The sequence below is a fragment of the Aulonocara sp. 'chitande type north' Nkhata Bay genome, linkage group LG6 (assembly GCF_057382095.1).
Source record: "Aulonocara sp. 'chitande type north' Nkhata Bay isolate Kocher_YH1m ecotype deep benthic linkage group LG6, A_spYH_male_GT1.1, whole genome shotgun sequence".
NCBI classification, from domain to species: Eukaryota; Metazoa; Chordata; class Actinopteri; order Cichliformes; family Cichlidae; genus Aulonocara; species Aulonocara sp. 'chitande type north' Nkhata Bay.
The window spans coordinates 16,287,297-16,308,509 of NC_141349.1; the positions used below are offsets into that span (position 1 = coordinate 16,287,297).

Sequence of the window (21,213 nt, forward strand, 5' to 3'; positions counted from 1 at the left end):
CAAAAAACTTCTGCTTTAAATCTTTTTTTTTTTTTAGCAAAAAGCTTTTTTTTTTGCCTGTTGTGGAAGTTTTCCATTTAAATAAAGCCTGCAGACGAGCGGTGAGCGGTAGCTAACATTCTTTAAGAAATTCAGGGCAGGAAATCTGTAGAATGAATGAATATCAATGTTTTTGAAGACGATGACATCCAAGCTGGTCAGGTTTATGTGATGCAGACGGACTTCCTCTTCATCTTCAAAGAACTGAGAATCTTCAATGGCAAAAAAAGTCAGATCAGAGCCCGACAAAATATTCACAAGTTGTACACAAGCTGACACAGACATGTTCACATTTTTGAAACTAAGACCTGTAGCACCACGCTCGATGGCCACGTGAAGTGGGAACATTTGCAAACTTTTGTTAAACTGTGTGTCAGTGAATGTCACTGTTGTGTTTGGATGAACAACGTCTAACAATATAGCTCGTACTACTGCTAAATCTCTGTGAAATACTCCACTGAGTCTAAGTGTTACATGGCTAATGGGTCCAATTTGTCTCAGACTCCCTCTGTTAAACACTTGCAGATGATTTCCTTCAAAAACAAGTTCCTCAAGACCAAAAAGGCCAGAAAAATCCCTTTTACTGACAGACTGAAGGAAAGGTCCTCCAAAATGGAGGGTCTTCAAGCTCCTCAGTGGCAGGAAAAGGTTTCCCTGACCAAGTGTTGAATATTTGTTTCCCAAAAGATTCAAGTAGTGGAGAGAAGTCAGGTTCTGAAACCAACCAGAAGACAAAGTCTCCAACTGGTTTGAGGACAAGTCCAGTTTCTCCAAATGAGTCAGTGGGTGAAATGCGTCTTCATGGATGGTTTTGATCCTGTTGTTATTCACGAACAAAGCCCTCAAAGCGGCATATGAAAGAAAGTCATCTTTCATTATCGTCTCCAGTGCGTTTAAAGAGAGATCGAGCTCAGTGATGAGTTTTGAAGCGGCTGCAGGGACTTCTCGAAGGTTTTGGCTCGAGCAGTCGCAGGATGTTTGTTCACAGTGGTGACACTGTTGACTGGTGAGCGCCGAGCACTGAGATACTAACAGGACAAACACGAGAAACTTCATGACTTTTTCTCCTGAGTGCCTGCAAAACACAAACACAAAATCAAACTCAGAGCTTTTCTTTCAGGTGCTGGTGTGACACAATGTAATAATGAAACAGCCATGCTAACAGCTTTGGAGCACAGCTGGAGGCTTCGTGCTAATGTCATAAAGTAATGTGGTGGGGAAATGGTGCTAATGTCATATCAGGCTTGTTTTCAACACTTTAAGAAGTGGTGGAATATGAGATTCACATCATACATGTGTTCTGTTGACATCTGTAGCACTCTGTGATGCTGTCATATCAAAATCTCTGAGGAATGTTTACAGTCTCTACAAAATCTTTAATCTGTGCATTTAAAAAAGAAAAGAAAATAATGGAATTGGTAAATATTCTTGAAAATGAATTTAATCTTAAGTTTTTTTTGATATTTTTATTTGTTTGTCATTGCATCGTTTAAACTTATTTAGAGGTGGCAAAAGTACAGACTTTCTTTACTTAAGTAGAAGTACTGATACAGGTGTTAAAACATACTCCAGTAAAAGTTAAAGTACTGAAGCAACGTTTTTACTCAAAAGTGAAAATGCACAGTAAAACTAAAAAGTAGCTCCTTTAAGGACAATTCTACGAGCCATTTTCTTTGTTTTGCTATATTAATATATTTAAAAAATAATATGAATACATGAGCATACAAATGTTATTCAAATCTAAATTGTAATTGTAGTGGATGTACTCAGCTTGAATCTGTTATCTAGGACAGACGCAGTGAAAATAACTATTTTCTGTTCCCTACATTGTAGAGGCTGACTTTGCTTCCACACCTAAACAGTAAAGTGAGCACAGTCAAGGGTTACAGTGGGATTCAGCAGATGGGGGAACACTAAGATCTGTGTAGTTGATCAGCACAGGGAAAAGAATCACAACTCACAATAATTTCTAATATGAGCTTCGGAGAAGTTTCTTTATATACAGGCTGTGATCAGCAGCCCTTCTGCTCTTTGTGGAGTCACACAAGTGAATTCAACAAGATGTCAACAGATGTTTCACAGATGTCTTTGCTTAGCTCCATTTCCTACACTGACACTATACACTTTATACCTATTTTAATACTAGACGGTTGATATAAAGTCAGAATTCAATGAATGTATCTAAGCATAATCAGCTTAAATGCAAATTGATCTCTGCGACACTAGATTTGCAGTTTATCAAGCGTCACTGAGTCCTTACCTTTAAACCTAACCTCTCCTGTCCTGTCCTCTTACATCTTTCTCCATCTCTGAGTGAAGTTTGCTCTTTTTCTTTTCTCTGCCTGTAAAATACAGCAGCTGGACCTTTAGCTAGCAACACACAGTGAGACAAACTGAACACAGACAGTTTGTGTGTTTGCTGATGTTTGTTGAACTGATAGAAATGTTGCACTTCTGCCACTTAAAAAAAACCCTCGTTCCCCTTTTTCTTCCTCGCTAGCTATTTTTTGACTTCGTTACTTCCCACCTCTTAAATTAACTGATCTAAAAACAGGTTTAATCGGGTTTAGAAGAGAAATGAAGAAAAATAACTCAATAAATCTTGCTGTGTTCCTCACAGGTGAAATGTCCCGTCCTCCTTCTGCACAGCCAGGATATTGACTGCTTTGTAAGGGCCCTCCACTACTTCTGTTTGCCTAAATTATGTCTTCATGCCTCACACTGGTCCATATTCAGAAGTAGAGACAGAGAAATAGAGTGACAGTTTCCCTGCAGGGATTAGAGATAAGAAGAACAGAAGCTAGGTCTTAGTTTCTCTGGTGTCTCATTTCTTTCATATATTTTGTCGAGCATTTGAATAAAATGTGTTTATGTTCAAGTGCACAAGAAAAATGACAATTGTTAAATATTCAAAAAACATAAAGGGAAGAAAAAGACAAAAGGTGCAGTTAGGCTTAGGTCATAAAGACTTGACTCCATCCTGTGTGAGAATGAGCCTGAAAGAGTGTGACTGTAGCACTTGTTCATTGTGTTAGATTGAGGGACTAAAGTTAAATAAACCGCAAGTAATCCAAAATTAATCTGTGTCAGCGCCAGCTTTCAGCCAACCTCAGCCCTCCTGTGATCAAATAAAGAAAATGAATTTTATAATCACACTAACAATCAGCATTCATTGTTGTTTGTTAGTGTTTGTTCACTTGCTGAAGCTTTAAAAATAGTTCTGTAACAGTAATATCAATATGGACTTGGGAAGTTGCTTACTTTGACCAAGATTGCAACATTTTAAGAGCAAAGAATCTGACACGTGTCAGCATTTAGACAACGGGAAATTCAAGTTCTATTTTTTTTCTGCATGATGGGAAAGTTTTAATGTGGACTTCCACAAAAATTTGTTGTGGTCAGTAAAAGCAGAGCACTGCTGTGGAAAGATGCTGTTAGGGAAATACAGCTTCATCCACAAAAACTGCTTATTAACCTTTATAACGGTTTGACTGAACTGCACTTAAACTCTGCTGCTATGTTTTAGGTGTGGTACGTCTTTCCAGATGTGCAAGATGTCAATTCCATATGCATCGATGCATCCACATAGCGTCAGAGATGCAGAGTTTTGCACTGGGAATAATAAGAAGCTGGATAGTCTCTCATCTTCAGTGGAGAGGGCAGAGGATCCAAGTTTTTCAAAAAGAATTGCAAATGTTGTTTTGTCTTACGTCAGAACAGTTTTCCAATTTGCCTCAGTTCATATTAATTAAAAATAAAAACAAAATAATGGTTTGTGGCATTTGCAGATCACTGCATTCTGCTTATATTTACATTTTACATGCTTTTCAGCTACTGGAGACAAACTGAAGGCAGAGACTCACAACCAGTAAGCAGCTGACGGTAGCTTGCACCAAAGGCGAAGCAGAGCAAATGGTGATGTCAACGTGTTCTACCCTTCCAGCAATCACTGACTGAAAACTTTCATACAAGTATTAAAAACAATCTTTATTATAACAAAAATTATATTTTTTTCCAATTTCTTTTGAAAATGGGCAATTTGGATAAAAATGACTGTAAGTGATACTTTTATTCAAGCCTTGAATTAAAGCTGAAACTCTACGCTTGCCTTATTTGATTTTAAATCCATTGCGGTGGTGCACAGAGGCAAAATTACAACACAAAATGTGTCATTGCCCAAAGATCTTGTGCAACTGATTATATAATCACTTTTGTTTGAGTTTTTCACATATACATAAATTGTGTCAGTTACAGGTTTTGGTACTTATGATAACTTTGAAACATTCCAGTGAACAAAAACAAAAAGATCATTTTGCCTTTTTTAAATCTTTATTGTATATAAAACCATTATGACCTGTAATAGACCACGCACTTACCTCTCGTTAGTTTTTATGTCAACCTCCACTAGAGTACACGCATTCATGGAGGGAAAGAAAACTTCAAAAGAAAGAAAAGAACAATTCCTGAAACATTCAAACTAAATTAGCACAATACTGAAAGATATATGAGTAATATGCAGCTCCAACCCAAATTATGTACAAAGAGCTAAGCATTTTTTAGCACATTTATATGACAAGTTAAGAGAAAGATTTTAAAAGGATTTCAGAAATACAAGGGCAAGTTTTAAAAGATTCTAAAATGATCCATATGCACCCTTCTGTACTTTGTTTTTACTGTCAAATGAAGGGAATTCTTGAGAAAATTGAGTTTTTAAAAAAGATTGACCAAATTACATTCAAAATACGCCATGCTGTCTTTGATAATACTCTTAAAATATCATACTACAATATAATAATCTTAAAATATATTTGTAGCATAAAGTCCCTGACATTGTAGCGCTTAGAAAATGTAAATTATGTGTTTGTACAATCAAAATTGTAAGTATAAACCCTTTTATAGATTGTCTTTATTATCAATTTCAGATGTTTTCATCGCTGTTCTCAGACTTTGCCAGAACGCTGGAATGTGATCTTCGTCGTGAGGCGACTCCAGGTACGTCCTGGAGTTCATCGCTTTCCGCAACCTGATTTTGACAAAGTTCTGTCAGAACGGCAGTTCCGGCTGCTCGACTGCTGGCATCACCTTCGTTTAACCACACAACGCTGAACTTATAACACAGACCTGCAATGAGCACACACAGCACCAGGATGCCTAAGCAGAGCAAAGAAATCGCTAAAGCTGTGTGGCACTCAAACACTGACAGCTTCACGTCTGACACTCTCTCCCCCCTCACTGCATCGGGAGAGTCACAGATGTAAGACTTTAAGTCATGTCTAACTACAGTTTTGTGGTTCATCAAGTCATTTGTCACGAAACCTACAAAGTCACATGAACAGACGTAAGGGTTGCCAGCAGCTTCCAGGACCCTCAGGCTCTGGTAATCATGCAGGTTTTTACTGCTGAATTTGGTCATGTTGTTGTCTTGAATGGAGAGAACTGCGAGGCTGACATATAAATGCCCATCTGGGAGATTTCCAAGCTTGTTGCCAGAGATGTACAGCTCTTTGAGAAGCGGCAACTCAATGTTAAAGACAGTCAGTTTATTTCTGGATAAATCAAGGATCTGTAGGCTCTGTGGTAGGCAGGATGTCACCTCAGGAAGAGAAGTTGACGAAAGGTTTAAGAACTTGAGACTTGCTGGCCAGGAACAAGTCGAAGGCATGCTGTCAAATGAGTTTCTACTCATGTCGAGGTTTTCCAGCTTTTCTAGTCTAGTGAAGAGTTTGCTGTTGATTGAAGACAAAATATTTTTGCTGATGTTGAGTGTGCGGAGATTTAGAAGGACACCAATGCCATAACACATCATTTCCATAAGTGTCAAATCTCCGATTATGTTGTCACTGATGTCCAAAAACTCCAAATCTGAGAAATGAATAGTGGATTGGCAGGGAATGACAAACACCTTGGAGTTTATCATAGATGCCCTTCTTACTACAGTCAGTATATTTTGCATGAAATGGAGTTCAGGAACACGGTAGAACACGTTAATATCAATGTTTTTGAAGACGATGACATCCAAGCTGGTCAGGTTTATGTGATGCAGACGGACTTCCTCTTCATTTTTGAAGATGTGAGAATCTTCAATGGCAAAAAAAGTCAGATCAGAGCCTGAAAAAATATTCACAAGTTGTACACAAGCTGACACAGACATGTTCACATTTTTAAAACTAAGACCTGTAGCACCACGCTCGATGGCCACGTGAAGTGGGAACATTTGCAAACTTTTGTTAAACTGTGTGTCAGTGAATGTCACTGTTGTGTTTGGATGAACAACGTCTAACAATATAGCTCGTACTACTGCTAAATCTCTGTGAAATACTCCATTGAGACTAAGTGTTACATGGCTAATGGGTCCAATTTGTCTCAGACTCCCTCTGTTAAACACTTGCAGATGATTTCCTTCAAAAACAAGTTCCTCAAGACCAAAAAGGCCAGAAAAATCCCTTTTACTGACAGACTGAAGGAAAGGTCCTCCAAAATGGAGGGTCTTCAAGCTCCTCAGTGGCAGGAAAAGGTTTCCCTGACCAAGTGTTGAATATTTGTTTCCCAAAAGATTCAAGTAGTGGAGAGAAGTCAGGTTCTGAAACCAACCAGAAGACAAAGTCTCCAACTGGTTTGAGGACAAGTCCAGTTTCTCCAAATGAGTCAGTGGGTGAAATGCGTCTTCATGGATGGTTTTGATCCTGTTGTTATTCACGAACAAAGCCCTCAAAGCGGCATATGAAAGAAAGTCATCTTTCATTATCGTCTCCAGTGCGTTTAAAGAGAGATCGAGCTCAGTGATGAGTTTTGAAGCGGCTGCAGGGACTTCTCGAAGGTTTTGGCTCGAGCAGTCGCAGGATGTTTGTTCACAGTGGTGACACTGTTGACTGGTGAGCGACGAGCACTGAGATACTAACAGGACAAACACGAGAAACTTCATGACTTTTTCTCCTGAGTGCCTGCAAAACACAAACAAACACAAACAAACACAAAATCAAACTCAGAGCTTTTCTTTCAGGTGCTGGTGTGACACAATGTAATAATGAAACAGCCATGCTAACAGCTTTGGAGCACAGCTGGAGGCTTCGTGCTAATGTCATAAAGTAATGTGGTGGGGAAATTACAGTTTGACTGTTTGACTGATCATCAAATAAACTCTAATGCTAATGCGTGGACTAATTTTAGCAGACATCCTAAACAAGCACAGAACACACACACACACACCCACACACACACACACACCACAGCATTAAAATGTGTTAAATAAATGATCTAAAAACAGGTTTTACCAGCTTTAGCCCTGCACAGAAGAAAAAATGAAGAAAAAAAAAACTTCGGTAAAAATTCGCTGTCTTACTCACAGATGAAATGTCACGTCCTCCTCCTGCACAGTCAGGACACTGACTGATGTGAAAGTGTCCTTTACCACTTCTCTTATTTGTGGCTCGATTATTTCCTTATCTCATACATTCATCCTGTCACATTAGAAGGGGAGATCCAGAAATAAAGCAACAGACATCTGAGTACAGTGAACTTACTGCCATGTTTAAGAAACCAGGTTCAGATGATTTGAGCTTTGTGCCATTTTGCATTATCCTGCTGGAAGCAGCCATTGAAAATGGGTACGCTGTGATTAACGATGCTTGATGTACTAATGGGCCCAAAGTGCGGCAAGAATTCTTTTACATTTCATTTCAGACTTTTTGTTTTTAATTCAGTTTAACTTTAGTTGCCAGAGTGGGGTTTGTCGTTTTAGCTTCGTCTTTATTGTTTGAAAATGTTTCGTTTTTAATAATTTTAATGTTATTTGTAGTTAGTTTGTTTGGAGGGTATATGTGAGAGGTAAGATTTAGGAAATCAGCGCAGACATTACAGTTGAAACACAAAAGTTGTCGAAATTTGATGACTCACAGTCTTAGAGATTCGGAGTCTCAATAAACACCTTCATCGCTGCCTCATCAGGTGAGTTAGGCTACGTCCACACTAGCTCCGCGTCCACACTAGCGTTTTCAGTCGTTTTCAGAGTTCTGCGTCCACGTTGAAACGGCCCAAAGCACCTACGTTCCAGTCCTGCGCATGCGTCACATGACTAAAATGCGTCATCGTTTTAGGAAGTCTGCGTTTTAGAGTGTCCACACTGCGACGGGGCAGCTCCGTTTTGAAATGCATGCGTTTCAAACGCTGCGTTTTTCCTTGAGGACAACGCCGTCTCAGTGTGGACGGGAGGCCAAAAAGGAGAGAAAATGATGCGTTTTCAAACGAAGTAGCCTAAGCTTTCCAAGTTCACAAAGGTTTTTCACCTAGTCTATTTTTCTTTGGTGGTTTTTTTTTAAAGTTTTGATTATTTATAACACCCCTGCCTCTAACCCCTGGCATCAGGGGTCAAGACATTTTCATCCAGAGAACTGAACTGACTGAGTAGTTTCTGTTTTTCGGACCATTCTCTGTCAATCCTAGAGATTTTTCCTCCAGTCTGATGCTCACTGTGAACCTGAGTCTTGTCCATGTCTGTATGTGTAAATGCATTTAGTTGTTGCCATATGATTGGCTGCATTGAGCTGTATGTGAACAGAAAAGGAATGTGTATCATTACCGTGATAATATAAACGTTATATTCATTATACTTTAGGCTGCCTTTGTCAGCTTGTGCGTGCCACATTATAACCAGCGTATGAATTTATGTGTGTGATGGTCAGTGCCACAATGCTGAGTTTATAGTATCATACATTTCCACGTAGGTCTAAATGGAAGATTGGATACAGATTGGGCTGTTTTTCATAAAAAACACCTGATAAAGTTAAATAAAGCACAGGTAATCCACCTGAAATGGGGTAAATCTATGTCAGCGCCTTCTTTTAACCAACGCCGGACAGGTTTCAGGCCTCCTGTGATAAAATAAAGAAACTGAATTTTATAATCACACTAACAAACAGCATTGTTGTTTGGCGAAAGGTGATACTGGCTATGATAAAAGAATTAAATAAAATGTAATTTAAGTGTCACCAAATATAAATGGGGACATACAATATTTGTGTATTTGGCAATGACTTACTGAAGTTTTAAAAATAGTTATGAGAGTTAGAGAACGGGAAGTCACGTTCCTTTTATTTATTTTTTTTAATATGTTGACTTCCACAAAAAAGTTGTTGTGCTCAGTAAGATTACAGCAGCAAAGATGCCGTTCTCCAGGCCCGCTGAGGTTACTCTAACTGTATTACGTGTTTGTGCATGTCCATGTTTGGTGTTAGATTGTTTATTTTGTTTAGTTTTGTTAATATTTCTAGTATAGTGGATTAAACATCTCCCTAACATCTGTATAAATTATATTTAGAAATATATTTAGAAATACAATGCACTTTTTCAGATTTTAAGGTATATGCACACACAGGCACACGACTTTAGATCCTCCTAATATCCATGTAGTCTGAGGGATCTCAGATGTCTGCATACACCTAGCAGTTGGATCATATCGAGGTCGAATCATAAATCATAAAATGGGTCAAACACATTTTTGATTTGATTTTTCCTGGGTGTTTGATTTATGTGGTCTTTTTAGTTTCACAAAAACCTGACCTTTGACCTTGAGGATCAAAATCATCAATACACAAACTCATCCTCGATATTTGGTAGAAGAATCTGTGGTAAGGTTTGAAAATCCTACATCACCTCATTTGAGTTTGCAAAGTTGGGTGCCTGTGCTCACCAACATCCACTGGCCAGGTGGGTTGATGACAATTCCACCCCACACCCACAAATCTGCCCAAGCTAACGTGGAGCTGCCTGCTATGGTGACTTGCTGTAAAAAAGGAAGCAGCCAAAAGTTGGTTTTAGTTAAAATATTTTCTGCGTTTAAGAATCAAAACGGCTCAGCTGAGTAAAACTCATTATTTGTAGCCAGGGGCAGAAAAGTGATTCAAATGATTGAGAGTAAAAAGGAAGCTGACACTTTCCAGACTTTATCAAAGGTGTGAGCATCACAGCAGAGGCCGTTGTGTCAAAGTAGCTGAAGATAAAACACAGAAAAACATGAAGGTGATTTTCCTGGCCTGGGGTTTTATAAAAATATTCTGCAGTAGATCAAAAACGAAATAAAGTCATTAATCAACATATGAACATTATCTGATGCTGCTGACGTGAAGCAGAGCAAAGTTACAGAGGTTTGATTAGAAACACGGCAAAGCGTTTTGCAATTTTGCATAATTTTAAGTTTAAATTTGTTCAGTATTGAACAGCAGAAATTAGGCTTTCTTTTCGGAAGTAAGTAAAAGGAAAGAAAACAACGGCTGACAGCGCTGTAAACAATGATAGACTTGTGCGTAACAAGCAAGCGAATAATGCAGAAAACAGATTTTTAGACTGGAAACTGTTCTTGAAGTATACAGAGAGAGAGAGAGAAAGAGAGAGAGAGAGCTGTGCATGAAGTGTGATTTTTATTGTGGTGGAAGCAAAACAGCAAAAGTCAGAGGGAGTCCATGACGATGTTTATGTGAAGCGTAGTTTGGATCTTCTTTTGCTGCTGGTTCGGTCAATATTGTTTGGAGAGAGATGAAACTAACAGCTTTGGAATCAGCGCAAAAAGGGCCTAAACACAAAGCGCGGACCCGCCGAAACATCAGAATCAGCGAGCTGTCGGCTTTCAGCCCCGACCGTGTCCGTGCTGTCGGGTGAGAAAGGCGACATCTCACTGATTCTGATCCGCGGGTCCCCGCTTTGTGTTTACGTCTTTGTGCAGAATCCGTGTTCCTGCTCTCATTTACTGTTTTAGCTGGTTGGTGGTTCTTGAAATTTTGTGAGGTTTCACCAGAGATTCTGGCGTTTCGGGCAAAATAAATTCATATTAAAAAAATCAATTCGGGATTTTAATGAATCGATATCACCTTATCCAAGCTAGAATCGATTTTAATCGATAAATTGATCATCAAAACCCACCCTTAATTGAAAGTCACAGGAAAGTAAAGATAAATAAATAAGGAAAATCAAGTAAACAAGTCAATTAAAAAACAAGACGCATGAAGTTAAAGTACAAAACTTTTTTTTTTTAATTTTCTATGATCAAAACTGCAAAACAGCTAGAAAAATATACAACAAATGCTTAACCTTTCACAACATATAACATCTGAAAATGGGAACATAAAAGAAAAACAATATTCACATTTTCCCCATCAATGATAAAAGAACATTCTTTTTTTATTTCCTTTTCTTGACTTATAAGTTTCCAATTATAGTTAAGCTCTGCTGTATTTACTTGTTTTAAACATCTCCACAGTAGCCGGAGTCGTTGGAGAGCTGCGAGTTGGAGCTGCGGTTGGATGAAGAGTTCCATATGTCCAAGTTCATGTGCGGGCCGAAAGGGTTGAAGCTGGAGTACTGCAGCGGTCCGCAGGCCCCCACTGGCTCCCGAGTAAAGGGGGAGTGAGGCGGGGTGATGGGGGACACCGGGGCCGATCGCTCGGGCTGGAAGTGGCTCGGGTAGGGCTCGATCTGGGGTGTCCAGATGGATCCAAACAGGCTGGACATGGGGGAGAGACTGCGGGTACCCGAGAAGTATGGCTGTGGGGGCGGAAGAGAGGAAAAACGTTGTCAGGAGGGGTCGACAGTTTCTGACCTCACCTTTCACTGCACTCTGATACCATCTGTTCCCCACAGTGACGACCTGGCTGCCGTTTGTCTCTCCTTTTCAGCAAAAACAAAATGACCTTTCCAGTTCAGCAAAGACGGCAACACTTCCCCTCATCTTTATGAGTTATGTGATAATCCTCTTCTCTTCTACACAGTCTTACAAATATACCTCAAAGAATTTGAGTAAGTTTCTCAGATCTAGCTGAAGTGTTACTGAACCAAAGTGAGTCACAGAAATGCTCAGATGTATACAATACTGTTAACATCTGTATAAACTCATTTGTCATTGATGCAGCAGATGTTTACGCACTGACACTTCAGTATATATCAATAAAGATGTGGTTTAACAACCATTAGAATCGTATCTGGATTTTTCCAAGGGTAGCTGCATAGGCAGAGGCCACCCAGTTATTTCGATCTATAAGCAGCCTGAAATATGAGTCACCACTCAGTTCAGGAAAGTGCTTTGAGGGTTACTTCTAATAGGTTTTCAAGGGGTAAAGAATTAATGTTTCCTTTTCTTTTTGTAGCCAACTCTTCCCAACCCGCTTCACAGGCCGGGCCTGACAAATAAATAGCTGTGCAGGATGCTGGATTAAAAGAAACAACAACAAAAGGCCAAAAGACTTCGTGTTAATCGTGTTGCTCATTTCTGCCACAGACTGGACTGGTGGAAATAAACCAGCTGCTGTAGCAGCATGCCTCTTTTTCTTCTTTTAACTCTCTGGTGTCCTATCCAGGGTATTTGACTCCACACATCTATATAACAGAGCAATACCCCCGCCCTATTTTTACCCTCGGTAAAGATGTACGTGACGCAGTCATGTATGTTCCTCTGTAGATCACAACTATGACTAAAACTTAACAAGAACCAAAAGAAAGATGTGAACTGGGTTTTAATTTGAAAGGAGCTAAATTTGTCGTCTGTCACTGTGTGTTCTTTTATGTCAGGATTAAATCAAAGCGTCACCCCCTCCGTGTTAGTGTAGCTACACGAAACAGAGGCTACAAACAGAAGAGAAGCTGATTCTATCCTAAATACAGTAACATACTCTTTAACCCAGATTCCCTCCCTGCTTCCTTATTTCTGCACAGAGCTGATTACTTTCTGAAAATGATCAGAAGTCAGAACACAGACGTCAGAGGTGTAATTACACTGATCCAATCGACACACATCCAGCTTACATCTCGAACAGGGACATCGAACTCGTCTTACACTGTAGGCCACATGTAGTGTGAATGTCAATGGGGGAAGATGGATCTTTATCAATAGGAAAAGCTGTAAAACATCAGAAAATACAGCTAAAAGCTCAAAATCTGTGCACTTTTCTAAAGCTGTCCAGTCGGCCGGCTTGAAGTCTTTGCTGGGTCGATTCTGATCCCCACGGCTTATGTTTGACACCACTGATCTAAGGTTCGAAGTTTAAACTGGAACCGCAACTGGGTTTTATCACCCATCACACATTTATTTAAAGAGTAATCTTGACAGATGTATCAGCATCTTAACCATCTCCAGCCTATCAGAGATAAAACAGTGTGTTTGTTTATACCTACAGTGCGACGATGCCTCTGCAGTACTGTAAGGCAAACTACACCACCCAGTTGTGCTAGAAAACTTCTCTGTGTTGCTTTATGTATCCAATTTACAGAAGTGCAACTGTGTATTTGCTTTAGGGGACTGAAACCCCTCATGTGTCATCTTTACATGGTTTATTTATAGGCCTCACGGCAGGTTTAGTTGCTGCAGTTCAGTTACTGCTGTAGTTGCAGTGGCTGCTCTGGTTGCAGAAGCTGCCATACCATCTTTGCTGTGCGTTCTGTTAGTATAACACTGCGAGTCACTCCCACCCCTTATAAACATGTAATCAGAATAATGTAAATATGAAAATATTATAGTGAGTAAACAAAAAGTAACTTTACATGGTGCAGAAAAAATGATAAATACTCTTTTTTTTTTAAGAAAAAACTTCCAATCTGTTCCCCTCGACTGACTGCAGCTGAAGTCATTGATTTCAGGTAATTTTACTGTCATTTGTTTGCACCACCACGATGAATCATGAAGTAGTGTTTTGACTCTGGTTATTGAAACTAAAGAAATGTATTTAGAGAACCTGTGTGCTATAAAAACAATTTTTTTCCCCAGTGTATAGAAAATATATCACAAAAGGAATCATTAAGACAAACTGCTGTCATATATAACATAATGGACATAAAATAATATCTCCAAGTACAATTAGTGTGAGTAATTGAAACAGCCACTGGAAGTGGTACAAAAATACAATTACAGATAAAAACCACCGTTCTTTGAAGCAAAAGATGTAAAACCACGAATTCATAGTAACATTTGCACTTTGAAACAGAATATCTGCAAATGAACTGATTACTGCCTCTCAGCCTACCACAGGCATGATGGAAAAGAAAAGCCCTACAGTGCTGCTATTAAATTAAAAACAAAACTTTGTGGTGTAATTGGTGCATCTTTCCTTTGCCGCCCTCAGCCAGATGCTTTCTCCCTAAATTGGCACCGAGTCATGAAAACTTTAAGAACCCCCGCGTTAACCATCTGACTCGAGTATTATGAGGCGTCACCTTGCTGCCCACACAGGCTGCTGTGTCCCAGGTTGAGGGCGATTCCTGAGGCTGCTCGTCACTCCAGATGGTCTGATTGCTGTGCATGTTCTGGCCCTCCTGACTGTGAAAACCACTTGTAAAAGTTCCATTACCTGCAAAGTGATAACAAACAACAACTCAGACTTGAACCAGCAGGGACGTTTAGCCTTTGCATTATTTGTTGGTTACAGTATTATATAGCTGATCTTCTACAAAGCAATGGGAACACGTAACCGGTTCAAAGTGCTTATCATGAGCTCGTACCTATGTAGCCATTTTCCGGATAGTAGTTATAGGAACTGTTACAGTGGCTGCTGGCACTATTCCAACGTAACCTGCAGGAGAGGAGGAAACTTTTAACAGAGTCAAAGAAGCTGAAACACTAATCTACAGAAAAGCAAATACGCAGTGCAGCAGCAGAGGAAAGATATTCAAGCATGTGCTTACTCAGTTAGGGATTCTGTTTACAGAGAAGGGTGAGTAACACCAAACTTTTGAGATGAATATGCAGATTATCCACAGGTGAAAAGCCGCTTTATGCTCACATTTGTAAAGTTATTTCCATTTCTATCTATCTATCTTCTATTATCGTTTTTAATCACTTTATGAATCTAAGAGTCTGTTACGGACACTAGATTTGTTTTAGACTCCACTAACTCCAGCCCTCTCTTTGGTGCCGTCATAAAGACCCACGCAGACAGTTCATTTACTGGAACTGAGTGAAGCACCACTAACCAAGTGTTTCCATAACATCTTCAAATACTCACCCGCGGAATGACGCGGTGGTTGGTGGTATGTAGCGCATTGCTTCGGTGGTGTTGTATCTGAACTCACTGGTGAGGGGGATGGGTGGAGCTGACCACGTATCTTCAGGCAGATACTGACCTGTCACATCTGTGAGGAGAGGACACGATAACGATTACAAAAACGGACGAGACGCACAACCGTTGTAGAAGACGAGTTTACTGCACATTTTGCCTTTTCAAAAAGTGTGCTTTTGCTATAAACGATTAAGCCTTTACCCGTGTTCTGGTCCATTCCTGCAGCAACAGCAGCAGCAAAGCTTGAGGTCAAGCTGGGCCTGGTGGACTCTTGGCTTTGGCATTGGTCTTTATGGTACAGGCTGTTCATGCTGAACAGAGGAAAGGCAAACGTTACGACTTACACTGCGTCTGAATAAACCACAAGATAACCTAAATCCAGCTCTTGGCATTACAAACTGTACAAATCCTATGAAAGCACAGTAAAAAACACATGAATGACCACCTCTGACAAAGTCTCTGGAATACAAATTACAGACTGATAAATTAGTATTTGTTTAAGTTGGCAAACAAAAAGATTAAAAAAAGAAAAAGAAATGTTATATTGATACTAATCAGAACCAGTTCTTGTTGTACCTTTTAGTCTTATAGTTGGCATTAATGGGCTGGTAGCTGTCAACCTCTTTTGGGTACACACTGTACTGCATGGAGTCCCCTGGAAAAACAAACAAACTGACTAATGTTAAAAAGTGGCAAACTACAGTTCTCATCTATTATAAGAAGACTTTTACTGACTAGTTTCCTACATTACACGCATTCACTCAACAGCTGAGAAAGTGTGAGGCTGGCTGCAGAGACAGCACCGCTATAAACCCAAAAAAAGCAGCACTGCAACAAAACAATTTGAGTTGGGTTTCTTTTCAAGAGAAGGTAAGCGCCCCATACTTTTTCTAGATGAGGTAGTGGAGCGGTGTGTCCGGGCACTGGCGTCCTTGTCTCCCTCCATGCTGCTGGTGCTGCTACAGCTGCCCCAGCTCCCTCTGCTGGCCCTCACGCTGCCCGATGAGCTGCCTGAGTCTGAGCCTGATTCGCAGACGCTGCCCACGCGCCACTCTGGAGTACACTTCTTCCGAGTGCGAGCAGGACACACACCTGGCAGGAACAAAGCCCAGCGAAATGAGAATCGACTTTCCTCACCAAAGTAGCTTCATTTAAGGGAAGCTCGGTAATGGCCGAGTCAGTTATTTGTGCCCACCGTTCTGTTTGAGTGGGCTCTCAGCAGTCTGCACAGGCTTCAGTGCTTCTGTCTTGAAGCTGTTGGTGGAGCGGTTCCTGCTGCGGGGTCCACTGACAAAGTCCGCAGTTTTCCAAACAGGTTCCTTCTCCCTCTCTGGTGTTACTTGCATGTTGTGCTCGGGAGCGCTACAACAGTAATTGGGAGACAAATCAACAACAAACCCCCCCCCAAAACAACACATTATATATATTTATATTACTGGGTTAACTGAGTGTCTGCTTGTTTTTACATTAAACGTCAAAGATATGTCTTAAGGTATCTTTCATCACGAGCTTTAAAAACATTAAGTGTTGCTTTGGTTAAGTACGTGTGTATTACCTGGAGACATTTTCAGTCTTCCTGCGGCTCCTCTTTCCCTTATTATTCCCTGCTGCAGTGCCAGACTCTGTGCTCTGCGCTTTCTTTTTCTGTCCTTTGCAGTCGTCTCTCAGCTAGACGGGGTAAACAAACAGGGATGACAGTTGGGTTTTTTTTTTTTCTATAGAAATCTCTTTGATGATAAAAGTCAAAAGAGAAATGAATTTGTTATTGTAATTAAACAGAAATGCAGCAGTCTAACAAAAACTCCTCCTTTACCTCGACTTCAGAACTGTCCCTTTTCTCAGACTCCATCTTCTCTGCATAGTGCTCAGTGTTTTCTATGGGACTGCACACTAACAGGCCCGGTCTGGGTCCTGGACCCAGTGTGACATTATCTGGGAAACCAGCAGGTATTTCCATGGGAAACATAACCGCTGCTGGCATTGTATCTTCTACGACTTCTTTAAAGTCTGGGGCTGTCATCTTCTCCATCTCATTGATGAAAGCTGGCTCGTTGTTGTTGTTGCAGACGTCGGTGTCAGGAGTGAGGGGAGGGTCTGGTCTCAGGTCTTCCAGCTCTTCATCCACTGTCACAGCACCAGCTGATGCTGTGGATGAGCTGGGTTTATATTTGGAGTAATAGAGTGAAACCTTGCATTTCTTCTGTTGTTGGGAGGGTGTGGTTGAGGAGCCCTTCTTTGAGGACTGAGGTCGAGGGGCGAGGCTGTTGGCTAAGGCTGGAGACCCGCGGCCTTTACCTTTGTCGGATGTGTGGCAGGTGTCCACGTAGGTCTTACAACTGCCTTTTGTTTTACTGCACAGACAGACATTTGACTATTTAGAGTGTTTTAACACCAAAACGTTTTCCTGCTATGTTTACGATTGGTCTACATAAATAAATGAGGAAGACAAATCTACATACTGTACTCCATTAGGTGTGATATTATTGACTGAACCATTTTCCCGGGACAAGACAGAGTTGTGGTTGCTCCTGCTGCTCGGTGCAGAGAACTCATGCAGGATAAACTGTGCTTGATAAAAGGCCATCAGGCACACACCAAACAAGGAGAAACTGCAACAAAAACAGAGATCCGAAAAAATTTATAAGTTAATCAAAAACTAAACCCCAATCAATAAATGTTCCCCGATGCATCCGCTTCTCCTCACAAATTACTGTTACTGACCATGTGAAGATGAGGGTGACCACCCAGAAAGTTTCCTCCCAGCTGGGGCCAGGAACCACCTGGGCACAGAGGGGCAACATGTGATGGGGAAGCGTCACGTTGAGGGTAAAAGGGAAAGAAGTGCCACGTGATGTCACAAGGGTGAGGTCCCGAATGACCCAGGATGAGGTGAAGTCTGGGGTAAACCTGAAGACGTGGACAGGTAGAGGCAGAGAGAGAAACAAACGGCAAAATGATTAAAAAAAGAGCCAAAATGATGAGATTTTTAAAAAAGGAGAGGAAGACATGTTCAGGACATATTGTGCAAGAATATAAAAAAGGAAGAGAAATAGCAAAAAATAAATACATAACAAGAGAAGTAGGATATTGGGCAACTAATATATTGCGCAACCAGCAAAGTAAACCACATTATGGTTTAAAATGAAACCCAAAAAGTTAAATGAGGGGAAGTCATGAAGGAAAGGGGTGTGAAATTCCACTTACGCTATGGTGAGCTCAGAGGAGCTGTTGTGATCAAGGCTGAAGGAATGACACTGCAGCACCTCGAAGCCAAATCCCTGACACTTGTAACCATTTATATTCATTGACATGACCGTCAGGGGAAGCTCGCCGGCATTCTCCACCTTGAAGCTCTTTCTGATGGCAAAAAGGGGCTTATTGCTGCGCAGACCTGTAAGCGTCAGAAATAATGCCCATTAGCCTGATTTTGATCGTACGTTAGCTTAAAATTTACATCAATATGACAGCTGATAAACTTCACTCTCACCATCACGACACTCCATTAGCGTTGATTGAGGAACATTAAAGCGTAAAGAGGCCCCAGGACCGGGCAGTTTCCCCCCGACTGTTAGCAGCTCTTTAGCCCCGTGGCCCTGCACCATCACCATGTCAAACACCGTCAGGTTGTTCCTGAAAAAAAGAAAGAAAAAAAGATTAAAAACACACAAACTCAGACGTCGAAACTTAAAATAGGAAATCAAGAGACACTTAAATCATGCCACATTTAGTCTTCAGTGTTATAAACAGACAACTTACCGACTTTTTAAAAACTGGCTACAAAACACGTTCCACTACACTTTTGTACCAAACCGGGTACCACAAAAATGGCGGAAAACGGATTTGTGAAATGTCTATGGAACACAAAAAACTCAGCACATATGCACCCAGAAAACACAATCAAATCCATTAACACTATTATCAATGAATACCTGATGATAAGAATGGTGGTGGTGGGTTTGTGTTCAGAGGGAGTAAAAACCACAGCAACCTCTCTGGACTCCCAGGGCTGCAGCAGCAGACGTAAGACTCCGGTTTTTTCTTCCATATTCTTACCCACCTGTACAGATGCACACAGGAGGGAAGAAACGGAAAGGATTAGTCAAAGAAAGGAACATGAGACAGTGGCACAGCTTTATTTTGAGGAGTTTTTCCGAGGCTTACCTTGGAGGAAGAAGCCAACAGAGAGAACTCTGTTGTGCTGATGTTAACAGAGAGAGGGCTGATATTAAACCTGCCAATCCAAACAAAGAAAACACCTTCAGAAGTGGAGTAGAAGGAGGTGCTGCGGCATCAAAACTCCAAACAGCCGTGTACTAAACTGCAACAATAACTTGACAATGTACCATTTGGTTAGAAGGTCCAGAGCCTCCAGGGGAGCAGGGTACAGAGAGAGGGCCCGAATCTCTACAGAAACCACTGAAGACGAAGGGTTCTTCAGCATGAACGTCTTAACCTGGAACAAAAAAAATTTTTTCCTTTATAAGACAAATGCTTGTTAAGAATAAATGTTTCCTAAATTTAAAAAAAAAAATCTTAAAATGTACAACTATATTTTCATTAAACAAACATAACCGACCTTGCTCTCATTGACAGGAGTAGCACCAAAGTCCAGAAGAGACGATGCCTCCACTGGGAGTCTCGGCCACCTGACAAGACGAACATATTTACATGAATAATTATGCTAATGCTGACCGCTGATGGAATATAAAAGCACACAGCGCAGGAGTGTGTGTTTCTGTGTGTGCATTAAATTCAAGAATAACCTGCAAGGCAGCTTGTCTTTGTGGCTCTGCCATCGAGAGCAGAGTTCAGCTGCTAGTTTGCTGTCCACAGCCCAAGACGAGTGGGAAAAATCTGGAAGAAGAGAGCGTTGCCACTCTGAGCGACCTAATAAAACACAGCAGAAAATAACTTGGATTATAACATCTTCCATCACAGGAAGAAAGAAAGAAAGAGAGAAGTTTTACCTGTTTCAGATAGTCTAAGAGGACAAGGACGTCCACACTCTCTTTCCGCCTCAAACACCACCTCTCCCTGATGGCAAACATACAACTTTTAATTTCTACACAAATGCCCGACCCAAACACACTACCTACTCACCACTGAAACTGCTATTTTACCTTGGAAGGATTAGGATAGAAGTACAGTGGAACTTGCAGTGCTGTGCCCAGGCTGGTATTCAGACTCAGGGTGGAGACCTGGTTAACAGGCAGGGCCCTGCTGAGCAGCTGGAGGGACAGGACGTGCCAGCAGCCCTGAGGAACTGTCAGTGGAGTGTTGAAGTGCATCACCTGACAGACAGGGGGCAGCAGAGATAATCTGTTAAATCTTCCACTTTGTTTAGAATCCATATGATGAATGAATAACTTGTTACAGGTCAAAATCTATGGCGCAACCTGGCGCAAATTTGATCATCGTGTGATAAAAACTGCGTCCTATCATCACATGTTGCAGTAGTGCATGCCTACCTTCATTACCCCCTGCAGCTTCTCTGAGAGGCTTGCATTCAACACAATGAGAGGCACAGGGAAGGGGTTGCTGAGCCACAAGTCCACCTGGTTAGCAGCTCTTTGTTTCATCTGGAACAGGCTGAACAAATCCCCAACAGGCCATCTGAAGAAAGAAATAAAAACATTAGTATAGAAATGACCCCAGAAGGAAAATATAGATGATATACATTGATATACTTGTCTGTGTTTATTAGTACCTTAAAAACACTTAAATGAACTATTTCTGGGGCTACGTTGTTTCAGATCAGATATACGTTTATTGTGATGATTACAAAATTCCTCCATGTTACCTGTGTGGAACATGTAGTCCAGGGAAGCTGTAGGCTGTCCTGTTTCCCATAATTTTCAAACTGATATGACTTATACATTTCTGGTCGAGGCCAGGCAATGAGCCTGATAGAAAATACAAATACAATTTCACTCAGAAGAATCGGTACGGGCTTAGAGCAAACTATTGCAACTTAAATAAGTAGTCACCTCTGCAGGCCAGTGTAGCCACTTCAGTGAAGTTTTTTGCTTCTGGTGTCAAAAGAACCTGATTAAAGTCCAAGCTAGCCTCTACTTTTGATAGCACCTGCATGTCCTGGAGACATAAAACAACGTTTTAGAGCTGCAATAATTCTACTCGCTGA

At 40.8% G+C, this 21,213-nt stretch overlaps 3 protein-coding genes across 4 annotated transcripts in view; all 3 read right to left on the minus strand.

Moving 5' to 3' along the window:
* Positions 1 to 33: 33 nt before the first annotated feature.
* On the minus strand, positions 34 to 2,392 carry LOC147327562 (toll-like receptor 2 type-2). Its single transcript, XM_086297340.1, has 2 exons — positions 2,300 to 2,392; positions 34 to 1,114 (listed from the first exon to the last, which is right to left on the minus strand). The coding sequence occupies exon 2, from the start codon at positions 1,093 to 1,095 to the stop codon at positions 34 to 36; it is 1,062 nt and encodes a 353-aa protein (XP_086153466.1). The 5' UTR covers positions 1,096 to 1,114; positions 2,300 to 2,392.
* A 1,967-nt stretch (positions 2,393 to 4,359) lies between these two features.
* On the minus strand, positions 4,360 to 8,084 carry LOC147327563 (toll-like receptor 2). Of its 2 annotated transcripts, XM_086295243.1 has the most exons (3): positions 7,933 to 8,083; positions 7,383 to 7,496; positions 4,360 to 6,980 (listed from the first exon to the last, which is right to left on the minus strand). In XM_086295243.1, the coding sequence occupies exon 3, from the start codon at positions 6,959 to 6,961 to the stop codon at positions 4,958 to 4,960; it is 2,004 nt and encodes a 667-aa protein (XP_086151369.1). In that variant the 5' UTR covers positions 6,962 to 6,980; positions 7,383 to 7,496; positions 7,933 to 8,083; the 3' UTR covers positions 4,360 to 4,957. The 2 variants fall into 2 exon arrangements, with proteins under 2 accessions (XP_086151369.1, XP_086151370.1); XM_086295244.1 differs by lacking the exon at positions 7,383 to 7,496 and having other exon boundaries at positions 7,933 to 8,084.
* A 2,958-nt stretch (positions 8,085 to 11,042) lies between these two features.
* tmem131l (transmembrane 131 like) overlaps positions 11,043 to 21,213 on the minus strand; it is a 31,451-nt gene continuing 21,280 nt past the window's right edge. Inside the window, exons 11-34 of the mRNA XM_086295245.1 lie at positions 21,059 to 21,164; positions 20,872 to 20,974; positions 20,540 to 20,684; positions 20,192 to 20,362; positions 20,039 to 20,105; positions 19,835 to 19,958; positions 19,648 to 19,717; positions 19,415 to 19,524; positions 19,233 to 19,302; positions 19,001 to 19,128; positions 18,559 to 18,701; positions 18,276 to 18,462; positions 17,793 to 17,978; positions 17,531 to 17,680; positions 16,885 to 17,422; positions 16,627 to 16,739; positions 16,267 to 16,433; positions 15,957 to 16,163; positions 15,648 to 15,726; positions 15,273 to 15,382; positions 15,018 to 15,144; positions 14,515 to 14,585; positions 14,230 to 14,363; positions 11,043 to 11,571 (exon numbers count right to left, since the gene is read on the minus strand). Coding sequence (XP_086151371.1) covers positions 11,272 to 11,571; positions 14,230 to 14,363; positions 14,515 to 14,585; positions 15,018 to 15,144; positions 15,273 to 15,382; positions 15,648 to 15,726; positions 15,957 to 16,163; positions 16,267 to 16,433; positions 16,627 to 16,739; positions 16,885 to 17,422; positions 17,531 to 17,680; positions 17,793 to 17,978; positions 18,276 to 18,462; positions 18,559 to 18,701; positions 19,001 to 19,128; positions 19,233 to 19,302; positions 19,415 to 19,524; positions 19,648 to 19,717; positions 19,835 to 19,958; positions 20,039 to 20,105; positions 20,192 to 20,362; positions 20,540 to 20,684; positions 20,872 to 20,974; positions 21,059 to 21,164 — 3,606 coding nt within the window. The 3' untranslated portion in view covers positions 11,043 to 11,271. The remainder of the gene's footprint in view (positions 11,572 to 14,229; positions 14,364 to 14,514; positions 14,586 to 15,017; positions 15,145 to 15,272; positions 15,383 to 15,647; positions 15,727 to 15,956; positions 16,164 to 16,266; positions 16,434 to 16,626; positions 16,740 to 16,884; positions 17,423 to 17,530; positions 17,681 to 17,792; positions 17,979 to 18,275; positions 18,463 to 18,558; positions 18,702 to 19,000; positions 19,129 to 19,232; positions 19,303 to 19,414; positions 19,525 to 19,647; positions 19,718 to 19,834; positions 19,959 to 20,038; positions 20,106 to 20,191; positions 20,363 to 20,539; positions 20,685 to 20,871; positions 20,975 to 21,058; positions 21,165 to 21,213) is intronic.

Bases quoted from the DNA above. Each gene is read 5' to 3' on its own strand.
- LOC147327563 (XM_086295244.1), bottom strand. From the start codon at position 6,961: ATGAAGTTTCTCGTGTTTGTCCTGTTAGTATCTCAGTGCTCGTCGCTC.
- LOC147327562 (XM_086297340.1), bottom strand. From the start codon at position 1,095: ATGAAGTTTCTCGTGTTTGTCCTGTTAGTATCTCAGTGCTCGGCGCTC.